This window comes from Tamandua tetradactyla, chromosome 12 (genome assembly GCF_023851605.1).
Source record: "Tamandua tetradactyla isolate mTamTet1 chromosome 12, mTamTet1.pri, whole genome shotgun sequence".
Classification (NCBI taxonomy): domain Eukaryota; kingdom Metazoa; phylum Chordata; class Mammalia; order Pilosa; family Myrmecophagidae; genus Tamandua; species Tamandua tetradactyla.
In genome coordinates this window covers 100,647,496-100,667,311 of record NC_135338.1, presented here as the reverse complement: position 1 = coordinate 100,667,311, position 19,816 = coordinate 100,647,496, and the positions used below count along the sequence as shown (strand labels likewise).

Genomic DNA, 19,816 nt, shown 5'->3' with positions numbered 1-19,816 from the left:
CCTCGAAGAGTCCACCTGGGAGCGAGGCAGACGCAGCTTGATGATCTCTTAGGCCCTTCCAGCAACTAGGCCTAAATGCCTTTCAAAACCACTGATTAGACACCAAAATGTGATAAAAATTACCCCCACTTCTACCCCTTCCCCCCAATAACTATTTATGTACGTCATGTACTCAGGTTTCTCACTTAATGTGGAAAAAAAAAAAGATTGAGATTTTCAATAAAAAAGGTGGTCTCCTCGCACCACTGCACCCGCCAGCCTGTGCAGCCCCCTCCCCCCCGGCGCGGGTCTGCTGGCCCCCAGCCCCTGCTGGCCCCCAGCCCCTGCCCTCACCCTTCCCCAGTCCCAGAGCTAAACCCACCAGGGCAGGTCATTTCCCAGGAGCCTCGAGGAGACACTTAAGCCATGACACCCCCCCAGCCCCCACCCCCGCACTGAGGGCGGCCCGGGCCTCTCCCCTCCCTGCACGCTCTGCTCCCACCCCAGCCCGGTGTCCGGCCTCGGCCTCGCACCGCCAACCCCAGGCAGGTCCCGCTCCCGGGAGCCAAACCCTAGAGCTGCACCGTGCTGGCAGGTTGAACTTCCCGGAGCCTCACCATCTGCGTAAGGCCCTTCGCCCCTAGACAGGCCCCGCCCAAGCCAGACCAGAACTGCCGACCACCTGCTTCCACCCCATCATGCGCCCCGAGAAAATCACTGTGGCCAGGGCCCCTCGCCAGCCCTGTGGGTGTCAGGGTGCCCCACAGTCTGCCCTAACCCCACATCAGCTTGACTCCCACCCTCATGAACTCAGCCTCCATCAGACAAAAATCTCTGCATTCAGCCAATTTATATTCTCTGCTGCAGCAAATATGAGTGTGTCAGCGGCAGGCATAAGGCAGGCTAAGGCATCAACGTGCCCAAAGAGTGGGAGGGAATCAGTGCCCAGGCGTGCCCCTCAGCACAGCACAGCCTCCGCCTGTACTGAGTGCTCACAAAATGATGCAAACACACACTCACACACACGGGCACAAGCAAACACACACTCATGCACACGGGCACAAGCATGCACACACCATATACACACACTGCTCCTTTTTGGAAAGCAGGCTTGGCAAAACATCCAGTGCCAGTGTTAGCGAAATAAAAGCTAAAAGGACAAAGAAAGTAATGCTTAATCAGAAAACTGAACTGAATAATAATTGGGTAAAAAATTTGGTGATATCTAAAATAAACTACTTTATTATATATTTCTGATAGAAAAAAGAAAAAGTTTCCCTCAAGCAAATAATCCAACTAGAGCAAGAACTACAGGTTATGTTGGAAATGATACGCAAGCGTGAATAATTCAAAGGTCTTAGGATGCTCTAAGAGTGTAAAAGGCCGTTCTGATCACAGCAAGGGAAATTATCATTTTGAAGGTATCTTTGAGGAACTGTTTCCTTTCCATTGGCAAATGGCAAAGCCAAGTGTAGGCTCTTACCTGGTCATCGAAGCGGTAAGTAAGAAACTGCTCCCCTGTAGTATCTTCCAGAAAACTTCCCTGAGGAGAGAGTGCAAACTCGGGCAAGAAGTAGGCTCCAGGAGACTTCTCCGCCGTGGTCTGAAAGGCAAAATCACCTGGTCACACGTGAAGCTGGGCAAGGACCCCCGAGCAGGCGTGCTCTGAAGGGGCCATTCCAACGGAAGTCACCCACAGGGCTGTGCCAAGAAAAGGACAGAAATAAGGCATCGGGCTGCAGCTGCCCCAGGGATGTGCCAGGCTACCACCTGCTCCTCTCAAACGGGCGCGAGCTGCAGCCTCCCACCCATGCTTCCAGTCCCACCTTCCAGCAGCTCAGCCAGCAGTGTTAACTTGCCTAAGTTCTGATGTTTCAAATCCATCATTTCTAGGATTTTTTCTTTTTTGGTGAAAGAGTAGAAAACAAACTTTTTTTCCATTTTACAACAGAAATCCATGTCCTTCAGAGACACTTTAAAAAATCAAATGAACACAAAAGAAAATAAAAATCAACCACAGTCCCTTCAAGTTGTAATAATGATTTGTAGTTGTTTTGGTGCAGTTTCTTTGAGAATTTTTTTCTCATAACATCTTGCATGTTTCTACAAAGTAAGCGCTATAAAGGAAACAAACAGGGTGATACAAGAATCCACTGAAGGGGGTGAGCACGGCTGGATCCAGTGTGAACAAGGGAAAGAGACGCATGAAAGGGAAATAAGGAAGTTCAGCAGGAGCCAAAGCATTCAAAGCCTTGAGAACCATGGGAAAGGGTTGACGTCGCAGGAAAGACTCTGAATATTAATGGCTTCTTTGGGGAGAGTAGAGCAGAAGCGTATAAACACGGAATCATAAAGACCAGTTATAAGGTTGCTGCACTGAATCTGGTGTCCGGGATGGCAGTGGAGGAGAGAAGTGGCTGGGTTAAAGGTGGAGCCAGCAAGACACTGACAGATGAGAAACAGGGAGGAATCAAGGATGACCGCTGGGTTTCTGGCTTGATCAACTGGTTAGAGCACAGTGATATGGGAGGCTAGCCCTAAGGTAGGAACAGATTTACTGGGGGAGAGGGAGGCCAGTGGTTCTCTTTGAGTCTTTCTCAGTTAGAGATGTCCATCATACATCCACGTTAAAACTTGAGTTGGCTGTTCAACATCCAAGTCTGGAGCTTAGAAGAAAGGTCTGAGGTTGGAGACAGATTATTTGGAAGACAACATTTACATCTTCTTACATACTATGCTGACTTGAAAAGGGTTATATACCCTAGAAGAGCTGTGTTTTAATCCTGATCCAATCTTGGAGCAACCATTTCTTTTAAACCCTATTCAGCGCTGTATGATGGAACGTGATTAGATTATCTCCACAGAGATGCGGCTCCATTCCAGGTGGGTCTTGATTAGTTTACTGGAATCCTTTAAAAGAGGAAGCATTTTGGAGAGAGAGAGAGTGACAGAATGACGAGAGAGCCACAGGATGCTGGGAGAGCCGCGGGAACCACACAGAGTCCACCAGCCAGCGACCCTTGGAGATGAAGGAGAACATCTCCTGGGGAGCTTCAAGAAGCAAGAGGCCTGGAGAGAAAGCTGGCAGACATTGCCATGTTCGCCATGTGCCCTTCCAGTTGACAGAGGAACCCTGAACTCATCAGCCTTTCTTGAGTGAAGGGAGTGCCTTGGTTTGGATACTTTTATAGACTTGCTTTAATTTTGAGATTTTCATGGTCTTAGGACTATAAACTTGCAACTTATTAAATTCCCCTTTTTAAAAGCCATTCCATTTCTGGTGCATCGCATTCTGGCAGCTAGCAAACTAGGACACATGCATATACATATTTATATATACACACACATATACATACGTAATTTTTATAGCTAAGGTACTAGAAAGGATCCCTTACTTAGGAAAGTGTTTGGAAGAAAAGAGGGCACTGCCTGGAGCCTTCAGTAACTAATATTTGAAAATGAATAGAAGAGGAGGAGCAAGCAAAAGAGACAGAAACAGATTATCAATTAGGGTAGAATAAAGGAAAAAGAGACAAATATGGGGTCATGGAAGGATTCAGCATCAGAGAGAGATTGCCCAACTGTGTTGAATGCTGCTAAGGTGAGGCCAGAGAAGTGTCCACTGGATCTGGCAGCAAGGAGGTTACTGTTGACCTTGATCGGAGTGGTTTTGGCAAAGTGCCAGGGATGATTAGAATGGGTTGAAGGAAGAATGGGGGAGGAGGAAGTAGGGCTAGAAAGGGATACAGAGAATGGGGCAATAGTTAGAAAGGAACATGTGGTTGCTGATGAGTTTTTAATGATAGGAGATACTGGAGCATGTTTCTTGGGTCAGAATAGACCATGGAAAAGACAGAAGAGATTGTTGCAGGGACAAAGCCCAAGAGAACCAGGAGAGATGGGATCCAGATAGCATGCAGAGGGTTAAGCTTTGTAAAGACTGGCACACTGGGCCCATGTACGTCCATGCCGGGCCGTCTCCTTTTACTGACTCCTGACTTAGAACCTCCATCTACCCTGTGCTTGTTCCTGGAACACCAGGGAAGCTTGGTCCCAAGACTGTCCATCTGCCCCTACCACCAACCCTTTCCCCATTCAGCATTCTTACCACTGAGCTAGCTCCCTTGCCTGGGCCCCTCTGCAACTGTCAGACTGCTGAAAGAACGTGCTGCCCCCCAAACTGCCCCCTTCTGTGGCAAGGTGGGACTGTCCTACGCCTGGTGTAGATAAAAATCTTCTGAAGTCTCCTTTTATAATACCACCACACTTCTCTGCAACCAGAGTATACATTTATTGTGTTGCTATCTTATTAAAAACAACTGTAACATTTCCTCTGTTCCAATGTGCTTGTTTTCTCTGCTTAAATTCATATTGGGTAAAAAGATGCATGATTTCCTAAAATTTAATGCCTACCCCAGGCTGCTGACTCTTCTCCAAGGCGTGGTATGCTGCTGCATTTGGAAGGACATTCCTTGAGCTGACGCCATGTCTCCATCAGGACCGCATGCCCCACCGCAGTGCCCAGCATGGGGCCTGGTGAGGGGTGCTGAGGAGTGAACGGGGGCTTACATCGCCGGAGCTATGCAGCAAAGAACCTGCCCCCGGTGGCAAACTGACAGTTCCTGTGGAAGCTTAGAGCTACTAGTCCCAGGCTGGACTGGATTCTCTCCACGCCCACATCACACTCCTCATTGATAAGATGTGGGTGTGGAGAATTGATGGAAAAATGAAGATGGAAAATGAAGATTTTACATTCACCTTTTTCATCAGAACCCTGACTCCCTGAGTAAACTTTCAACTATCCAGGGTGGATTCATCACCCCAAGAGCCATCAGAGTCCTTCCCCTCTGTTAGCAAACGTGCAGCAAGGTGCTCCTGCATGTTTGTCTGAAGTTTGAAGAGCTTTACTGGGGCAAACCATGGTTCTGAGAGCTCAGCCCTGGAAGGGACTTTCTCAGTCACCAAATCCAACCAGTCTTCCTCCTCAGGAGTCCCGACAGAGGCTCCGTAGCCTCTACTTGAGTTTCTGTAGTGATGAGCAGTTCACTCCCTCCCAAGACGATAGGGGTCTGTCATCAACATTGAACCTGTCTATGGACCGTGGAAGTGGCCCACTGCTCTCCAACAAGGTACCCTGGCCCAACCCACGTTTCCCCAGCTCATCCCTCATCTGCCATGCAAAGTACACACAAACTAACTTGAATTCTAAAGTCTGAGTATGGGGGAGTCTAGGTAGAGACAGTCTGATCCAAGCCCTCTCCTGCAGCAGGAGATTCTCCTGCAGCATCTCCAAAGGTCACAGAGCATAGGTACCAGGCCTTTGTGATGGCTGGTTTCCACTGCCCACTTGGCCAGGGGATGGTGCTCAGTTGTCTGCTCAGGTAAGCACTGGCCTGCCCATTACTGCAAGTATATTTCATGGCTGGCTGACAAATCAGAAGGCTGGTATATTAAATCATTAATCAGTTGACTGCAACTGTGGCTGATTACATCTACAAAGAACCAAGGTCCTGTCTCCTGCAAACAATATAATCCAATTGGTTGGATTTGAGCCAATCAGTTGGAGACTTTAAGGGAGAAGACAGAATTTTCATCTCTTTTTCAGCCAGCTGGTCTCTCCTGTTGAGTTGGTCAAGGACTTTCACTGGAGTTGCCAGCCTTGTGGCCAGCCCTACAGATACCGGATTTGTGCATCACCACAGTTGCATGAGACTCACATCTATAAATCTCATATTTACAGATCTCTCCTGTTGGCACTGTTTCTCTGGAGAACCCTGACTACTGCAGCTTGGTACCAGAAATGAGGTGGTTCTTAGAGAAACAGAATCTTAAACATGGGTTTTTACAATTGGCTTTCTACTCTGATTAGATTCAATGGCACTAATGATGCTACTTTCAATAATCAAGATGGCACTGGCAGTCCATGGCATGAGATGACAATACAGATATGCAAAATATCACTATTTAATTATCCTAATCAGGCTCTCATATGAGGCAAGGCTCTTGGGTGAGGGTGTTTCTGACACCTTAACAGAGTTTTGAGGAGTTAAGAAGTATAATAATGTTGGCTGGTTCTTAGATATGCTGGATACAGTTATGAGAGAAAGAGATGAGTTGAAGGCTTCAAATTTGCACTTAAACACCATATGAAAGATATAAAAGTTCCTATGTCTGTCCTGAAAGAAAATCTTATTTCTTGTTGTTGCAAGAGACCTCTAAAAACCAGACCCAGAGTCTCATTGTGCGAGTAGTAGATTTACAATGTAGACTAAAATCTCAACCTTGCCAGGGTATTTGCTATTAAAGTGAGGGCTTCAGTTGGAAAAGAATGGGATCCTGAATGTGGGATGGGGACACATGGATTCATAATGATGGCAAAATAGGGACATGGAAATCCCAGCTTCTGATGAGTCTGTGCTAGATAGACCTGTAACAGTCTCCCTCAGGAGACAGCTGGCCAATCTCCAGCCTGCCTTCCGGAAACAGCTTCCTGACCTCCAGCCTGCCTTGAGGAGACAGTTTCCTGGCCTTGTGTCTGTCCTGAGGACGCTGCCATCCAACCTCCATCGAAAGAGATGAACTCTTCAGTGCCTGCTATGCCTATAACCACCTCTCCTGGGGAAATAGCCCTCATTTCTCTGTCTGGAGCAACTAATCCTGTTGCTCCAGATGACACTGAATGGAATACCCTGAGATAACTGGCTTGAAAGACACTTCTAATTCTTTTCATGACCCACCCAACCCCACCTCTTTACTTCAAGACCTACAACTAAAGTCCCAACAGGCCCTGAAAAGTATGGAACAGACATACTTGAGATCCAAGATGGCGTCTTAGTAAGGTACATGCGTCTTAGTTCCTCCGACTCCAAATCAACTAATAGGTGAACAGAAACAGTACAGAACAGCTCCCGGGGCTACAGCAGGGAATGGACACACAGCGTAACCCAGTCTGGGCTGGTTAGTCTGACTGCGAAACTCGGCTGCGGTGAGTGAGATCCCCGAGCGGCGGGCGATTTCCCGAGCAGCTGCAGCTGCAGCGGTCCGAGCTAATCCCTCCCTCCTTCCCGGGCTGGCTGAGGGACGCGGAGAGACAAGCTTCCCAGCCAAGGCGGCCGGCGCCACACTTTTGCGGGCGGCTTTGAGTCTCGGCTTCGAGTCCGCAGCTACGAGTCTCGCATCAGAGGGCTATCCAAAGTCTGGGCTGGCAAGTCTGATTGCGAGACTTGGCTGCGGCGAGACCCCCGAGCAGCTGCAGCTGTGGCGGTCCGAGCTAATCCCTCCCTCCTTCCCGGGCTGGCTGAGAGACTCGGAGAGACAAGCTTCCCAGCCAAGGCGGCCGGCGCCACACTTTTGCGGGCGGCTTCGAGTCTCGGCTTCGAGTCCGCAGCTACGAGTCTCGGATCAGAGGGCTATCCAAAGTCTGGGCTGGCAAGTCTGACTGCGACTCTTGGCTGCGGCGAGACCCCCGAGCAGCGCGTGATTTGCCGAGCAGCCGCAGCTGCGGCGGTCCGAGCTAATCCCTCCCTCCTTCCCGGACCGGCTGAGAGTATCGGAGAAGCAAGTTTCCCAAGCCGAGGCAGGCGGTGCCCTTCTTCTGCGGGCGGCTTCGAGTCTCGGCTTTGAGTCCGCGGCTACAAATCTCAGATCAGAGGGCTATCCAAAGTCTGGGCTGGCTAGACTGACTGCGAGACTCGGCTGCGGTGAGACCCCTGAGCGGCGCGTGATTTCCTGATCAGCGGCAGCTGCGGTGGTCCGAGCTACTCCCTCCCTCCTTTCCGGGCCGGCTGAGAGTATTGGAGAAGCAAGTTTCCCAAGCCGAGGCAGGCGGCACCCCTCTTTTGCGGGCGGCTTCGAGTCTCTGCTTCGAGTCCGCGGATACGAGTCTCGGATAGGAGGGCTATCCAAGCCGCGGAAGCCCCCCCCCCACAGGAGGCTTCCTGGTCCGGTGGGGAATCCCCCAGGCCTGCTGCGGCCCGCAACCAGCCACAGGGTCCCCTCAAGCCGCGGCAGCTGACGCCCCCACCACGCGCGGCCCCTGAACCAACGGAGAGAATTGGATCCGAAATCCCCAGGCCACGGAGATCGGTGACTGGGGGAGACCCATTCCAAACACTTGAGACAAACGTGTGCCACGTGCGCCACATACTGGGCAAGATAAGAAAAACAGACCCCAGAGATTTCACAGAAAAATATTACAACCTTGCTGGGTCCAACACCAAGAGAAATCTGAATAAATGCCCAGACGCCAGCAGCAGAAGATAACTGTCCACGCTCAAAAGACTGAGAATATGGCTCAGTCAAAGGAACAAACCAATAGCTCAAATGAGACACAAGAGCTGAGACAACTAATGCTGAATATACGAACAGAAATGGAAAACCTCTTCAAAAATGAAATCGATAAATTGAGGGAGGACATGAAGAGGACATGGGCTGAACATGAAGAAATAGAAAAACCGAAAAAACAAATCGCAGAACTTATGGAAGTGAAGGATAAAGTAGCAAACATAGAAAAAATAATGGATAGCTACAATGATAGATTTAAAGAGACAGAAGATAGAATTGGTGAATTGGAGGATGGAACATCTGAATTCCAAAAAGAAACAGAAACTATAGGGAAAAGAATGGAAAAATTTGAACAGGGTATCAGGGAACTCAAGGACAATATGAACCGCACAAATATACGTGTTGTGGGTGTCCCAGAAGGAGAAGAGAAGGGAAAAGGAGGAGAAAAACTAATGGAAGAAATTATCACTGAAAATTTCCCAACTCTTATGAAAGACCTAAAATTACAGATCCAAGAAGTACAGCGCACCCCAAAGAGATTAGACCCAAATAGGCGTTCTCCAAGACACTTACTAGTTAGAATGTCAGAGGTCAAAGAGAAAGAGAAGATCTTGAAAGCAGCAAGAGAAAAACAATCCATTACATACAAGGGAAACCCAATAAGACTTTGTGTAGATTTCTCAGCAGAAACCATGGAAGCTAGAAGACAGTGGGATGATATATTTAAAATACTAAAAGAGAAAAACTGCCAACCAAGACTCCTATATCCAGCAAAATTATCCTTCAAAAATGAGGGAGAAATTAAAACATTCTCAGACAAAAAGTCACTGAAAGAATTTGTGACCAAGAGACCAGCTCTGCAAGAAATACTAAAGGGAGCACTAGAGTCAGATACAAAAAGACAGAAGAGAGAGATATGGAAAAGAGTGTAGAAAGAAGGAAAATCAGATATGATATATATAATACAAAAGGCAAAATGTTAGAGGAAAATATTATCCAAACAGTAATAACACTAAATGTCAATGGGCTGAATTCCCCAATCAAAAGACATAGATTGGCAGAATGGATTAAAAAACAGGATCCTTCTATATGCTGTCTACAGGAAACATATCTTAGACCCAAAGATAAACATAGGTTGAAAGTGAAAGGTTGGGAAAAGATATTTCATGCAAATAACAACCAGAAAAGAGCAGGAGTGGCTATACTAATATCCAACAAATTAGACTTCAAATGTAAAGCAGTTAAAAGAGACAAAGAAGGACACTATATATTAATAAAAGGAACAATTAAGCAAGAAGACATAACAATCATAAATATTTACGCACCGAACCAGAATGCCCCAAAATACGTGAGGAATACACTGCAAACACTGAAAAGGGAAATAGACTCATATACCATAATAGTTGGAGACTTCAACTCACCACTCTCATCAATGGACAGAACATCGAGACAGAGGATCAATAAAGAAATAGAGAATCTGAATATTACTATAAATGAACTAGACTTAATAGACATTTATAGGACATTACATCCCACAACAGCAGGATACACCTTTTTCTCAAGTGCTCATGGATCATCCTCAAAGATAGACCATATGCTGGGTCACAAAGCAAGTCTCAACAAATTTAAAAAGATTGAAATCTTACACAACACTTTCTCGGACCATAAAGGAATGATGTTGGAAATCAATAATAGGCGGAGTGCCAGAAAATTCACAAATACGTGGAGGCTCAACAACACACTCCTAAACAACGACTGGGTCAAAGAAGAAATTGCTAGAGAAATTAGCAAATACCTCGAGGCGAATGAAAATGAAAACACAACATATCAAAACTTATGGGACGCAGCAAAGGCAGTGCTAAGAGGGAAATTTATTGCTCTAAATGCCTATATCAGAAAAGAAGAAAAGGCAAAAATTCAGGAATTAACTATCCATTTGGAAGAACTGGAGAAAGAACAGCAAGCTAACCCCAAAGCAAGCAAAAGGAAAGAAATAACAAAGATTAGAGCACAAATAAATGAAATTGAAAACATGAAAACAATAGAGAAAATCAATAAGGCCAGAGGTTGGTTCTATGAGAAAATCAATAAGATTGATGGGCCCTTAGCAAGACTGACAAAAAGAAGAAGAGAGAGGATGCAAATAAATAAGATCAGAAATGGAAGAGGAGACATAACTACTGACCTCACAGAAATAAAGGAGGTAATAACAGGATACTATGAACAACTTTACGCTAAAAAATACAACAATTTAGATGAAATGGACGGGTTCCTGGAAAGACATGAACAACCAACTTTGACTCAAGAAGACATAGATGACCTCAACAAACCAATCACAAGTAAAGAAATTGAAGCAGTCATTCAAAAGCTTCCTAAAAAGAAAAGTCCAGGACCAGACGGCTTCACATGTGAATTCTATCAAACATTCCAGAAAGAATTAGTACCAACTCTCCTCAAACTCTTCAAAAAAATCGAAGTGGAGGGAAAACTACCTAATTCATTCTATGACGCCAACATTACCCTCATACCAAAACCAGGCAAAGATATTACAAGAAAAGAAAACTACAGGCCGATCTCTCTAATGAATATAGATGCAAAAATCCTCAATAAAATTCTAGCAAATCGTATCCAACAACACATTAAAAGAATTATTCATCATGACCAAGTAGGATTCATCCCAGGTATGCAAGGATGGTTCAACATAAGAAAATCAATTAATGTAATACACCATATCAACAAATCAAAGCAGAAAAATCACATGATCATCTCAATTGATGCAGAGAAGGCATTTGACAAGATTCAACATCCTTTCCTGTTGAAAACACTTCAAAGGATAGGAATACAAGGGAACTTCCTTAAAATGATAGAGGGAATATATGAAAAACCCACAGCTAATATCATCCTTAATGGGGAAAAATTGAAAACGTTCCCCCTAAGATCAGGAACAAGACAAGGATGTCCACTATCACCACTATTATTCAACATTGTGTTGGAGGTTCTAGCCAGAGCAATTAGACAAGAAAAAGAAATACAAGGCATCAAAATTGGAAAGGAAGAAGTAAAACTATCACTGTTTGCAGATGATATGATACTATACGTCGAAAACTCGGAAAAATCCACAACAAAACTACTAGAGCTAATAAATGAGTACAGCAAAGTAGCAGGTTACAAGATCAACATTCAAAAATCTGTAGCATTTCTATACACTAGCAATGAACAAGCGGAGGCGGAAATCAAGAAACGAATCCCATTTACAATTGCAACTAAAAGAATAAAATACCTAGGAATAAATTTAACTAAAGAGACAAAAAACCTATATAAAGAAAACTACAAAAAACTGCTAAAAGAAATCACAGAAGACCTAAACAGATGGAAGGGCATACCGTGTTCATGGATTGGAAGACTAAATATAGTTAAGATGTCAATCCTACCTAAATTGATTTACAGATTCAATGCAATACCAATCAAAATCCCAACAACGTATTTTTCAGAAATAGAAAAACCAATAAGCAAATTTATCTGGAAGGGCAGGGTGCCCCGAATTGCTAAAAACATCTTGAGGAAAAAAAACGAAGCTGGAGGTCTCGCGCTGCCTGACTTTAAGGCATATTATGAAGCCACAGTGGTCAAAACAGCATGGTATTGGCATAAAGATAGATATATCGACCAATGGAATCGAATAGAGTGCTCAGATATAGACCCTCTCATCTATGGACATTTGATCTTTGATAAGGCAGTCAAGCCAACTCACCTGGGACAGAACAGTCTCTTCAATAAATGGTGCCTAGAGAACTGGATATCCATATGCAAAAGAATGAAAGAAGACCCATATCTCACACCCTACACAAAAGTTAACCCAAATTGATCAAAGATCTAAACATTAGGTCTAAGACCATAGAACAGTTAGAGGAAAATGTAGGGAGATATCTTATGAATCTTACAATTGGAGGCGGTTTTATGGACCTTACACCTAAAGCAAGAGCACTGAAGAAGGAAATAAATAAATGGGAACTCCTCAAAATTAAACACTTTTGTGCATCAAAGAACTTCATCAAGAAAGTAGAAAGACAGCCTACACAATGGGAATCAATATTTGGAAACGACATATCAGATAAAGGTCTAGTATCCAGAATTTATAATGAGATTGTTCAACTCAACAACAAAAAGATAGCCAACCCAATTACAAAATGGGAAAAAGACTTGAATAGACACCTCTCAGAGGAGGAAATACAAATGGCCAAAAGACACATGAAGAGATGCTCAATGTCCCTGGCCATTAGAGAAATGCAAATCAAAACCACAATGAGATATCATCTCACACCCACCAGAATGGCCATTATCAACAAAACAGAAAATGACAAGTGCTGGAGAGGATGCGGTGAAAGAGGCACACTTATCCACTGTTGGTGGGAATGCCAAATGGTGCAACCACTGTGGAAAACAGTTTGGCGGTTCCTCAAAAAGCTGAATATAGAATTGCCATACGACCCAGCAATACCATTGCTGGGAATCTACTCAAAGGAATTAAGGGCAAAAACTCAAACAGACATTTGCACACCAATGTTTATAGCAGCGTTATTTACAATTGCAAAGAGATGGAAACAGCCAAAATGTCCATCAACAGACGAGTGGCTAAACAAACTGTGGTATATACATACGATGGAATATTATGCAGCTTTAAGGCAGGATAAACTTATGAAGCATGTAATAACATGGATGGACCTAGAGAACATTATGCTGAGTGAGTCTAGCCAAAAACTAAAAGACAAATACTGTATGGTCCCAATGATGTGAATCGACACTCGAGAATAAACTTGGAATATGTCATTGGTAACAGAGTTCAGCAGGAGTTAGAAACAGGGTAAGATAATGGGTAATTGGAGCTGATGGAATACAGACTGTGCAACAGGACTAGATACAAAAACTCAAAAATGGACAGCACAATAATACCTAATTGTAAAGTAATCATGTTAAAATACTGAACGAAGCTGCATCCGAGCGATAGGTTCTTGTTTTGTTTTGTTTTGTTTGTTTTGTTCTTATTATTATTACTTTTATTTTTTTTCTCTATATTAACATTCTATATTTTTTTCTGTTATACTGCTAGTTCTTCTAAACCGATGCAAATGTACTAAGAAACGATGATCATGCATCTATGTGATGATGTTAAGAATTACTGATTGCATATGTAAATGGTATGATGTCTAAAAAAAAAAAAAAAAAATGGTCAGCACAATACTGCCTAACTGTAATGTAATTATGTTGGAACGCTGAATGAAGCTGCATCTGATCTATAGTTTTTTTTTGTTTTTTTTTCTTTCTCTTATATATTTTTGTACGTTTTATTTTTATTTGTGTTTTCTCTGTGTTATCACTTTATTTCTTTTTCTGTTGTCGTGCTATTTCTTTCTCTAAATCGATGCATATGTACTGAGAAATGATGACCATACACCTATGTGATGATATTAAGAATTACTGATTGCATATGTAGAATGGATTGATTTCTAATGTTGTGTTAATTTTTTTAATTAATAAAAAAAAAAAAAAGTATGGAACAAAGTGTGACCCCTGAGGAGGTATGCTATACTCCAAAAGAACTGCATGAGTTTTCCAATCTATGCAGACAGAAATTATGGGAATACATGTGGGAATGGATAGTAAGGGTGTGGGATAATGGTGGAAGGAATATAAAGTTGGATCAGGCTGAATTAATTGATATGGGCCCACTAAGCAGAGATTCTGCATTCAGTGTTGTAGTTTAAAGAGTTAGAAAGGTCATTAACAGCTTGCTTGGAAGGTTGGCTGACACATGGATCACAAGGTGGCCGACATTACCTGAGGTTGAAATAGCAGAACTTCCCTGGTGTAACGCAGATGAGGGATCCAAAGGCTTAGAGAGATTGGAATGTTAGAGTAGATTTATCATGGAAGACCTGCTCACACACTCCAGGAATGTCCAGAGCACACAACTTTTACCAAGACTTTGAGGAATAAATTTATGAGACTAGTGCCATTTCCCTGAAGAGCTCTGAGGTTGTACTTCTCTGTAGTTCGGATATTACTGCGGGAACTGCTGTGACTCAGCTGGAATCCTTAAACACAATAGAGATGATTGGATCCAGAGTTGGCAGAAGCCAGGTGGTGACAGTTAATCACCATAGACAAGGTGGGTGTGGCCACCATAATGGACAGCAGACTCAAAGCAGTGGGCAAAATAATCTGACTCACAGAGACTTGTGATGTTGGCGAGTAGATCATGAGGTACCTAGAAGTAAAATATATGTGTAGTCTACTAAATTCTTGTTGGAGCTGTAAAGGAGAAGAATTCCAGGTCATATGAACAGAAGTCTAACTTGAATTATAAAAAGCAAAGAGTCACAGCCCCTTAATCAATTCCTAGACTTGAGACAGTTTAAAGACCCAGAGCCCCTTGAATGAGGGGCGGTCCATGTACCTTTGGGGAAGGACCAAAAAATGTACACTGTGAACCTTCTTACCAGCCCTCCTCAAGGAGACGCCTTACAGGGTGACTGTGCACTGGGGAAGAGGAAATGATCAGATATTCTGGGGATTACTAGACACTGCCTCAGAAGTGACAGTAATTCCAGGAGACCCAAAATGTCACTCTGGTCCACCAGTCAGAGTAGGGGTTTATGGAGGTCAGGTGATAGATGGAATTTTAGCTCTGGTCCATCTCACAGTGGGTCTAGTGGGTCCCCAGACCAATTCTGTGGTTATTTACCCTGTTCAGTAATGCACAATTGGAATTGACATACTCAGCAACTGGCAGAATCCCCACAATGGTTCCCTGACTCATGGAGTGAGGGTTACTATGGTAGGAAAGGCCAAGTGGAAGCCACTAGAACTGCCCCTACCTAGAAAAATCATAAATCAGAACCAATACTGGATTCCTAGAGGGAATGTAGAGATTACTGCCACTCTTAAGGACTTGAAGGATGCAGCAGTGGTGATTCCCACCACATCCCCATTCAACTTTCCTATCTGGTCTGTGCAGAAAACAGATGGGTCTTGGAGGATGACAGTGGATTATCATAAACTTAACCAGATGGTGACTCCAGTTGCAGCTGCTGTTTCAGATGTGGTATCATTGCTTGAGCAAATCAATATATCCCTTGGTACCTGGTATGCACCTATTGATCTGGCAAATCCTTTTTTTCTCAATACTGTTAGTAAGGACCACCAGAAACAGTTTACTTTCAGCTGGCATGGCCAGCAATACACTTTCACTGTTCTACCTCAGGGGTATATCAACTCTCCAGCCCTATGTCATAATCTTGTCTGCAGGGATCTTGATCATTTCTCTCTCCCAAAAGACATTACACTGGTCCATTATATTGATGATATCATGGTGACTGGACCTAGTGAGCAAGAAGTAGCAACTACTCCAGACTTATTGGTAAGGCCTTTGCATGTCAGAATGGGGGATAAATCCAACAGAAATACAGGGCTTTCCACCTCATTGAAATTTCTAGGTGTCCAGTGGTGTGGGGCATGTTGAGATATCCCTTCTAAGGTGAAGGATAAGTTGCTGCATCTGACCCCTCCTATGACTAAAAAAAAGAGGCACAATGCCTAGTTGGCCTCTTTGGTTTTTGGAGACAACGTATTCCTCATGTGGGTGTGTACAGCAGCACCCCATCATAAAACGGAAATGGTATGTAAGAGGTAGGGTTCGAGTAGGACTGGAAGGCATGAATAAGTTACATGAGGAATTGGCCCAAATGCCCATGGCCTCCATTCCTGCCACACTGCCTTTCCTTTCCCAGCCCAGAGCTTTTGCCTCTTGGAGAGTTCCTTACAATTGGCTGACTGAGGAAAAGAAAACTCGGGCCTGTTCACAGATGGCGTGCACAGATGGTTTGCATGATTTCTGGGGAGTCCCTGAAGGACAGTGTGAGAGGAAATCCTCCCAGTGGGCAGAACTTTGAGCAGTGTACCAGGTTGTTCTTTTTTTTCTTTTTGGAAGGAGAACTGGCCAGAGGTGCGTTTGTATACTGACCCATGAACTGTTGCTAACGGATTGGCTGGATGGTCAGGGGCTTGGAAGAAGCATGACTGGAAAATTGGTGACACACAGGTCTGAGGAAGAGGTATGTGGATAGACCTTTCTGAGAGGGCAAAAAACATGAACATATTTGTGTCCCATGTGAATGCTCACCAGAGGGTGACTTCAGCAGAGGAAGGTTTTAATAACCAATGGATAAGATGACCCGTTCTGTGGATACCAGTCAGCCTCTTTCCCCAGCAACTCCTGTTATTGCCCAACGGGCTCATGAACAAAGTGGTCATGGTGGTAGGGATGGAGGTTATGCATGGGCTCAGCAACATGGACTTCCACTCACCAAGGCTGACCTGGCTATAGCCACTGAGTGCCCTGTGTGCCATCAGTAGAGACCCACACTCAGCCACTGATATGGCACCATTCCCTGAGGTGATCAGTCGGCTACATGGTGGCAGGTGATTGCATGGGACACCTTCCATCATGGGAGGGGCAGCGATTTATTCTAACAGGAAAAGAAACTGCTCCAGTTATGGATTTGCCTTCCCTGCATGCAAGGCTTCTGCCAAAACTACTACCCGTGGTCTTACAGAATACCTTATCCACTATCATGGTATTCCACCCAGCATTGCTTCTGATCAAGGAACACACTTCACAGTAAATGAAGTGCTGGACTGAACACATGCTTATGGAATTCTATGGTCTTACTGTTCCCCATCATCCAGAGGCAGCTGGGTTGATAAAATGATGGAATGGCCTTTTGCAGAAACAATTAAGGTGCCAAGTAGGTGCCAATACCTTGCTGGGCTGGGCAACATTCTCCAGGAAGCTGTGTCTGCTCTGAATCAATGTCCACTCAGTGGTGTTGTTTCTCCCTTAGCCAGGTGTTCTAGTTTGCTAGCTGCCAGAATGCAACATACCAGAAATGGAATGGCTTTTTAAAAAGGGGAATTTAATAAGTTGCTAGTTTACAGTTCTAAGGTTGTGGAAATGTCCAAATTAAAGGAAGTCTATAGAGATGTCTGATCTAAGGCACCAACAAGAGGTTGCCTTCACTCAACTAAGGCCGATGAAGTTCAGGGTTCCTTTCTCAACTGGAAGGGTACATGGCAAGCAAGGCTATATCTGCTAGCTTTCACTCCAGGCCCCTTGTTTCATGAAGCTTTCTGGGAAGTGTTTTCCTTCTTCATCTCCAAAAGTCTCTGGCTGGTGGACTCCGTAATTCTTGAAACTGTGTCATGGCATTCTTGCAGCTCTGAAAAGGGACTCTCTCCAAAACCCTTCCTCTTTTAAAGGATTCCAGTAAATTAATCAAGATCCACATGGAGTGGGTGGAGTCACAACTCCATGGAAGCCGACTAATCAAAAGTTACCACCCACAATTGGGTGAGTCACATCTCTGTGGAGATATCCTAATCAAGTTTCCAACCTATACTACTGAATAGGGATTAAAAGAAATGATTGCTCCCAAAAGACTGATTAGGATTGAAGCATGGCTTTTCTAGGGCACATAGACCCTTTCAAACTGGCACACCAGGATTCACAGGCCCAGGAATAAAGGGGTGGAAATGGGATTGGCACCACTCACTGTCACCCTTAGTGGAGCCGCTAGAAAAATTATTGCTTCCTGTCCCTGAAACCTGAAGTTCTACTGGTCTTACAGGTCTTGGCTCCAAAAGGAGAAATGCTTCTACCAGAAGACACAATGATTCCCTCAAACCAGAAGTTAAGACTGCCACCTGGTCACTTTGGGCTTCTCATGCCTCTGAATCAACAGGCAAAGAAGGGGATTACTGTTCTGTCTGGGGTGACTGACCCCACTTCTCAGGGGAAAATAGGACTGTAACTATACAATGGAGGAAAAGAGTTTTCCTGGAATACTGGAGATCCCCTGGGGCACCTCTTAGTATCACCATGCCCTGCGATTCAAGTCAGTTGAAAACTGCAACAACCCAATCCAGGCAGGACTACCAACGGCCCAGAAACTTGAGGAATGAAGGTTTGGGTCACCCCACCAGGCAAAGAGCCACGGCCAGCGGAAGTGCTTGCTGAGGGTCAAGGGTATAATGTAGTGAAAACTGTGGACTGCGACCCTGTGATCAGTTACAGAAACGAGGGTGGTGATGACATGAACATTTCCTCGTTTGTCATAAGTATGCTTGTATTTGTACATAATACAGATATCTTGTTCTACCATATGACATCAATTGTATTGTTAGAGTATTTTAGTCATAGGATCTGAAGTTTAAGAGTGAATGTTACCTAAGGACTTGCACCCTATCGTGGAGAGATTTGGTGTGTTTCTAATTGTACACAGGACAGCTGTATATTGTTAAGCAAATCATATGTTTATTATTGTGTTCTATTTAGAGGTTCTGTGTGGTCCCAGATGATGTGTACAGCTGCCAGTTGACAAGAGGTGGACTGTGATGGTTAGGGTCACATGCCAACTTAGCCAGGTGGTAGTGTCCAGTTGACTGGTCAGGCAAGCACGGGCCCATCCATTACTGCAAGAATATTTTGTAGCTGGTTAAACTAGAGGCTGGTTTATTAAATCCCCGGTCAATTGACTGCATCTGTGGCTGATTACATCTATGATCGACAGAGGGTGTGTCTTCTGCAATAAGAGAATCCAATCAGTTGAATTTAATCCAATCAGCCGAAAACTTTGAAGGGAGAAGAGAGAACTTTCATTTCTTCTCCAGCCAGCCAGCTTCTCCTGCGGAGTTCGTCGAGGAACTTCGTTGGATCTGCCAGCCTCACAGCCTGCCCTGTCTGGACTCCTGCATCCCACGGTTGCGTGAGACACCTTTATAAATCTCCAACTTACTGGTATCTCCTGTTGGTTCTGTTTCTTTAGAGAACTCTGGCTAATATACCTTTTGAAGAGGAAAGATGGGAAAGTAAGAAACTCACGTTTATTGCACTATTTTGGTGAACTGTGATTTGTGAAAGTTTCTTCTTTTTATCCTCAAAAAGACTCTGTGAGATGGGCACCATCAACCTCATCTTACAGATGGAGAAACTAAGATGCAGGGGGTCAGTAATTCAACGAGGGTCACACACTGAGCTCTGGACAGCACACCTCCGTCCACTTCCACTGCCCCAGAGGCGGCATTCTCACACCACTGAGCTTTCCTCCCCCAGGAAAGGCTGCACGTACTTGGGGCCTCAGAAAACAAGCCTCACACTGAACATGGGGAGCAAAGTATATGTGTCTCGTTCTCACCCAGGTGGAGCCTGGCACCCCAAATGTCAGGGCGGCTCAGGGGCAAACAGCCTCTCCAAGGATGGGGGGCTGATGAGGTCAGGGCCTTGAAGTACAGGAGTTGAGAGGAAGGCAGGGGCAGGGAGGCCCGGCCAGGAAACATGCACCCTTCCCAGGGCCCCTATCCAGGCCCTCGGAGAGGAGCTGCCAAAACGCAGCATCCCAGGAGCCACTGGGCACCGCTGCTGAGACGCTGACCAGAGCCAGCAGAGCCCAGGCAGCCCCTCCAGGGACGCTGGCTCTGAGGCATAGGGCACAGCTGTCTC

General features: G+C 44.8%; 1 protein-coding gene across 2 annotated transcripts in view; it reads right to left on the bottom strand.

Moving 5' to 3' along the window:
- ADAMTSL3 (ADAMTS like 3) overlaps nt 1-19,816 on the bottom strand; it is a 355,553-nt gene that overhangs the window by 296,089 nt on the left and 39,648 nt on the right. For both annotated transcript variants that reach the window (XM_077124346.1, XM_077124347.1), the window contains exon 3: nt 1,463-1,582. In XM_077124346.1, the coding sequence (XP_076980461.1) occupies nt 1,463-1,582 (120 nt within the window). The remainder of the gene's footprint in view (nt 1-1,462; nt 1,583-19,816) is intronic.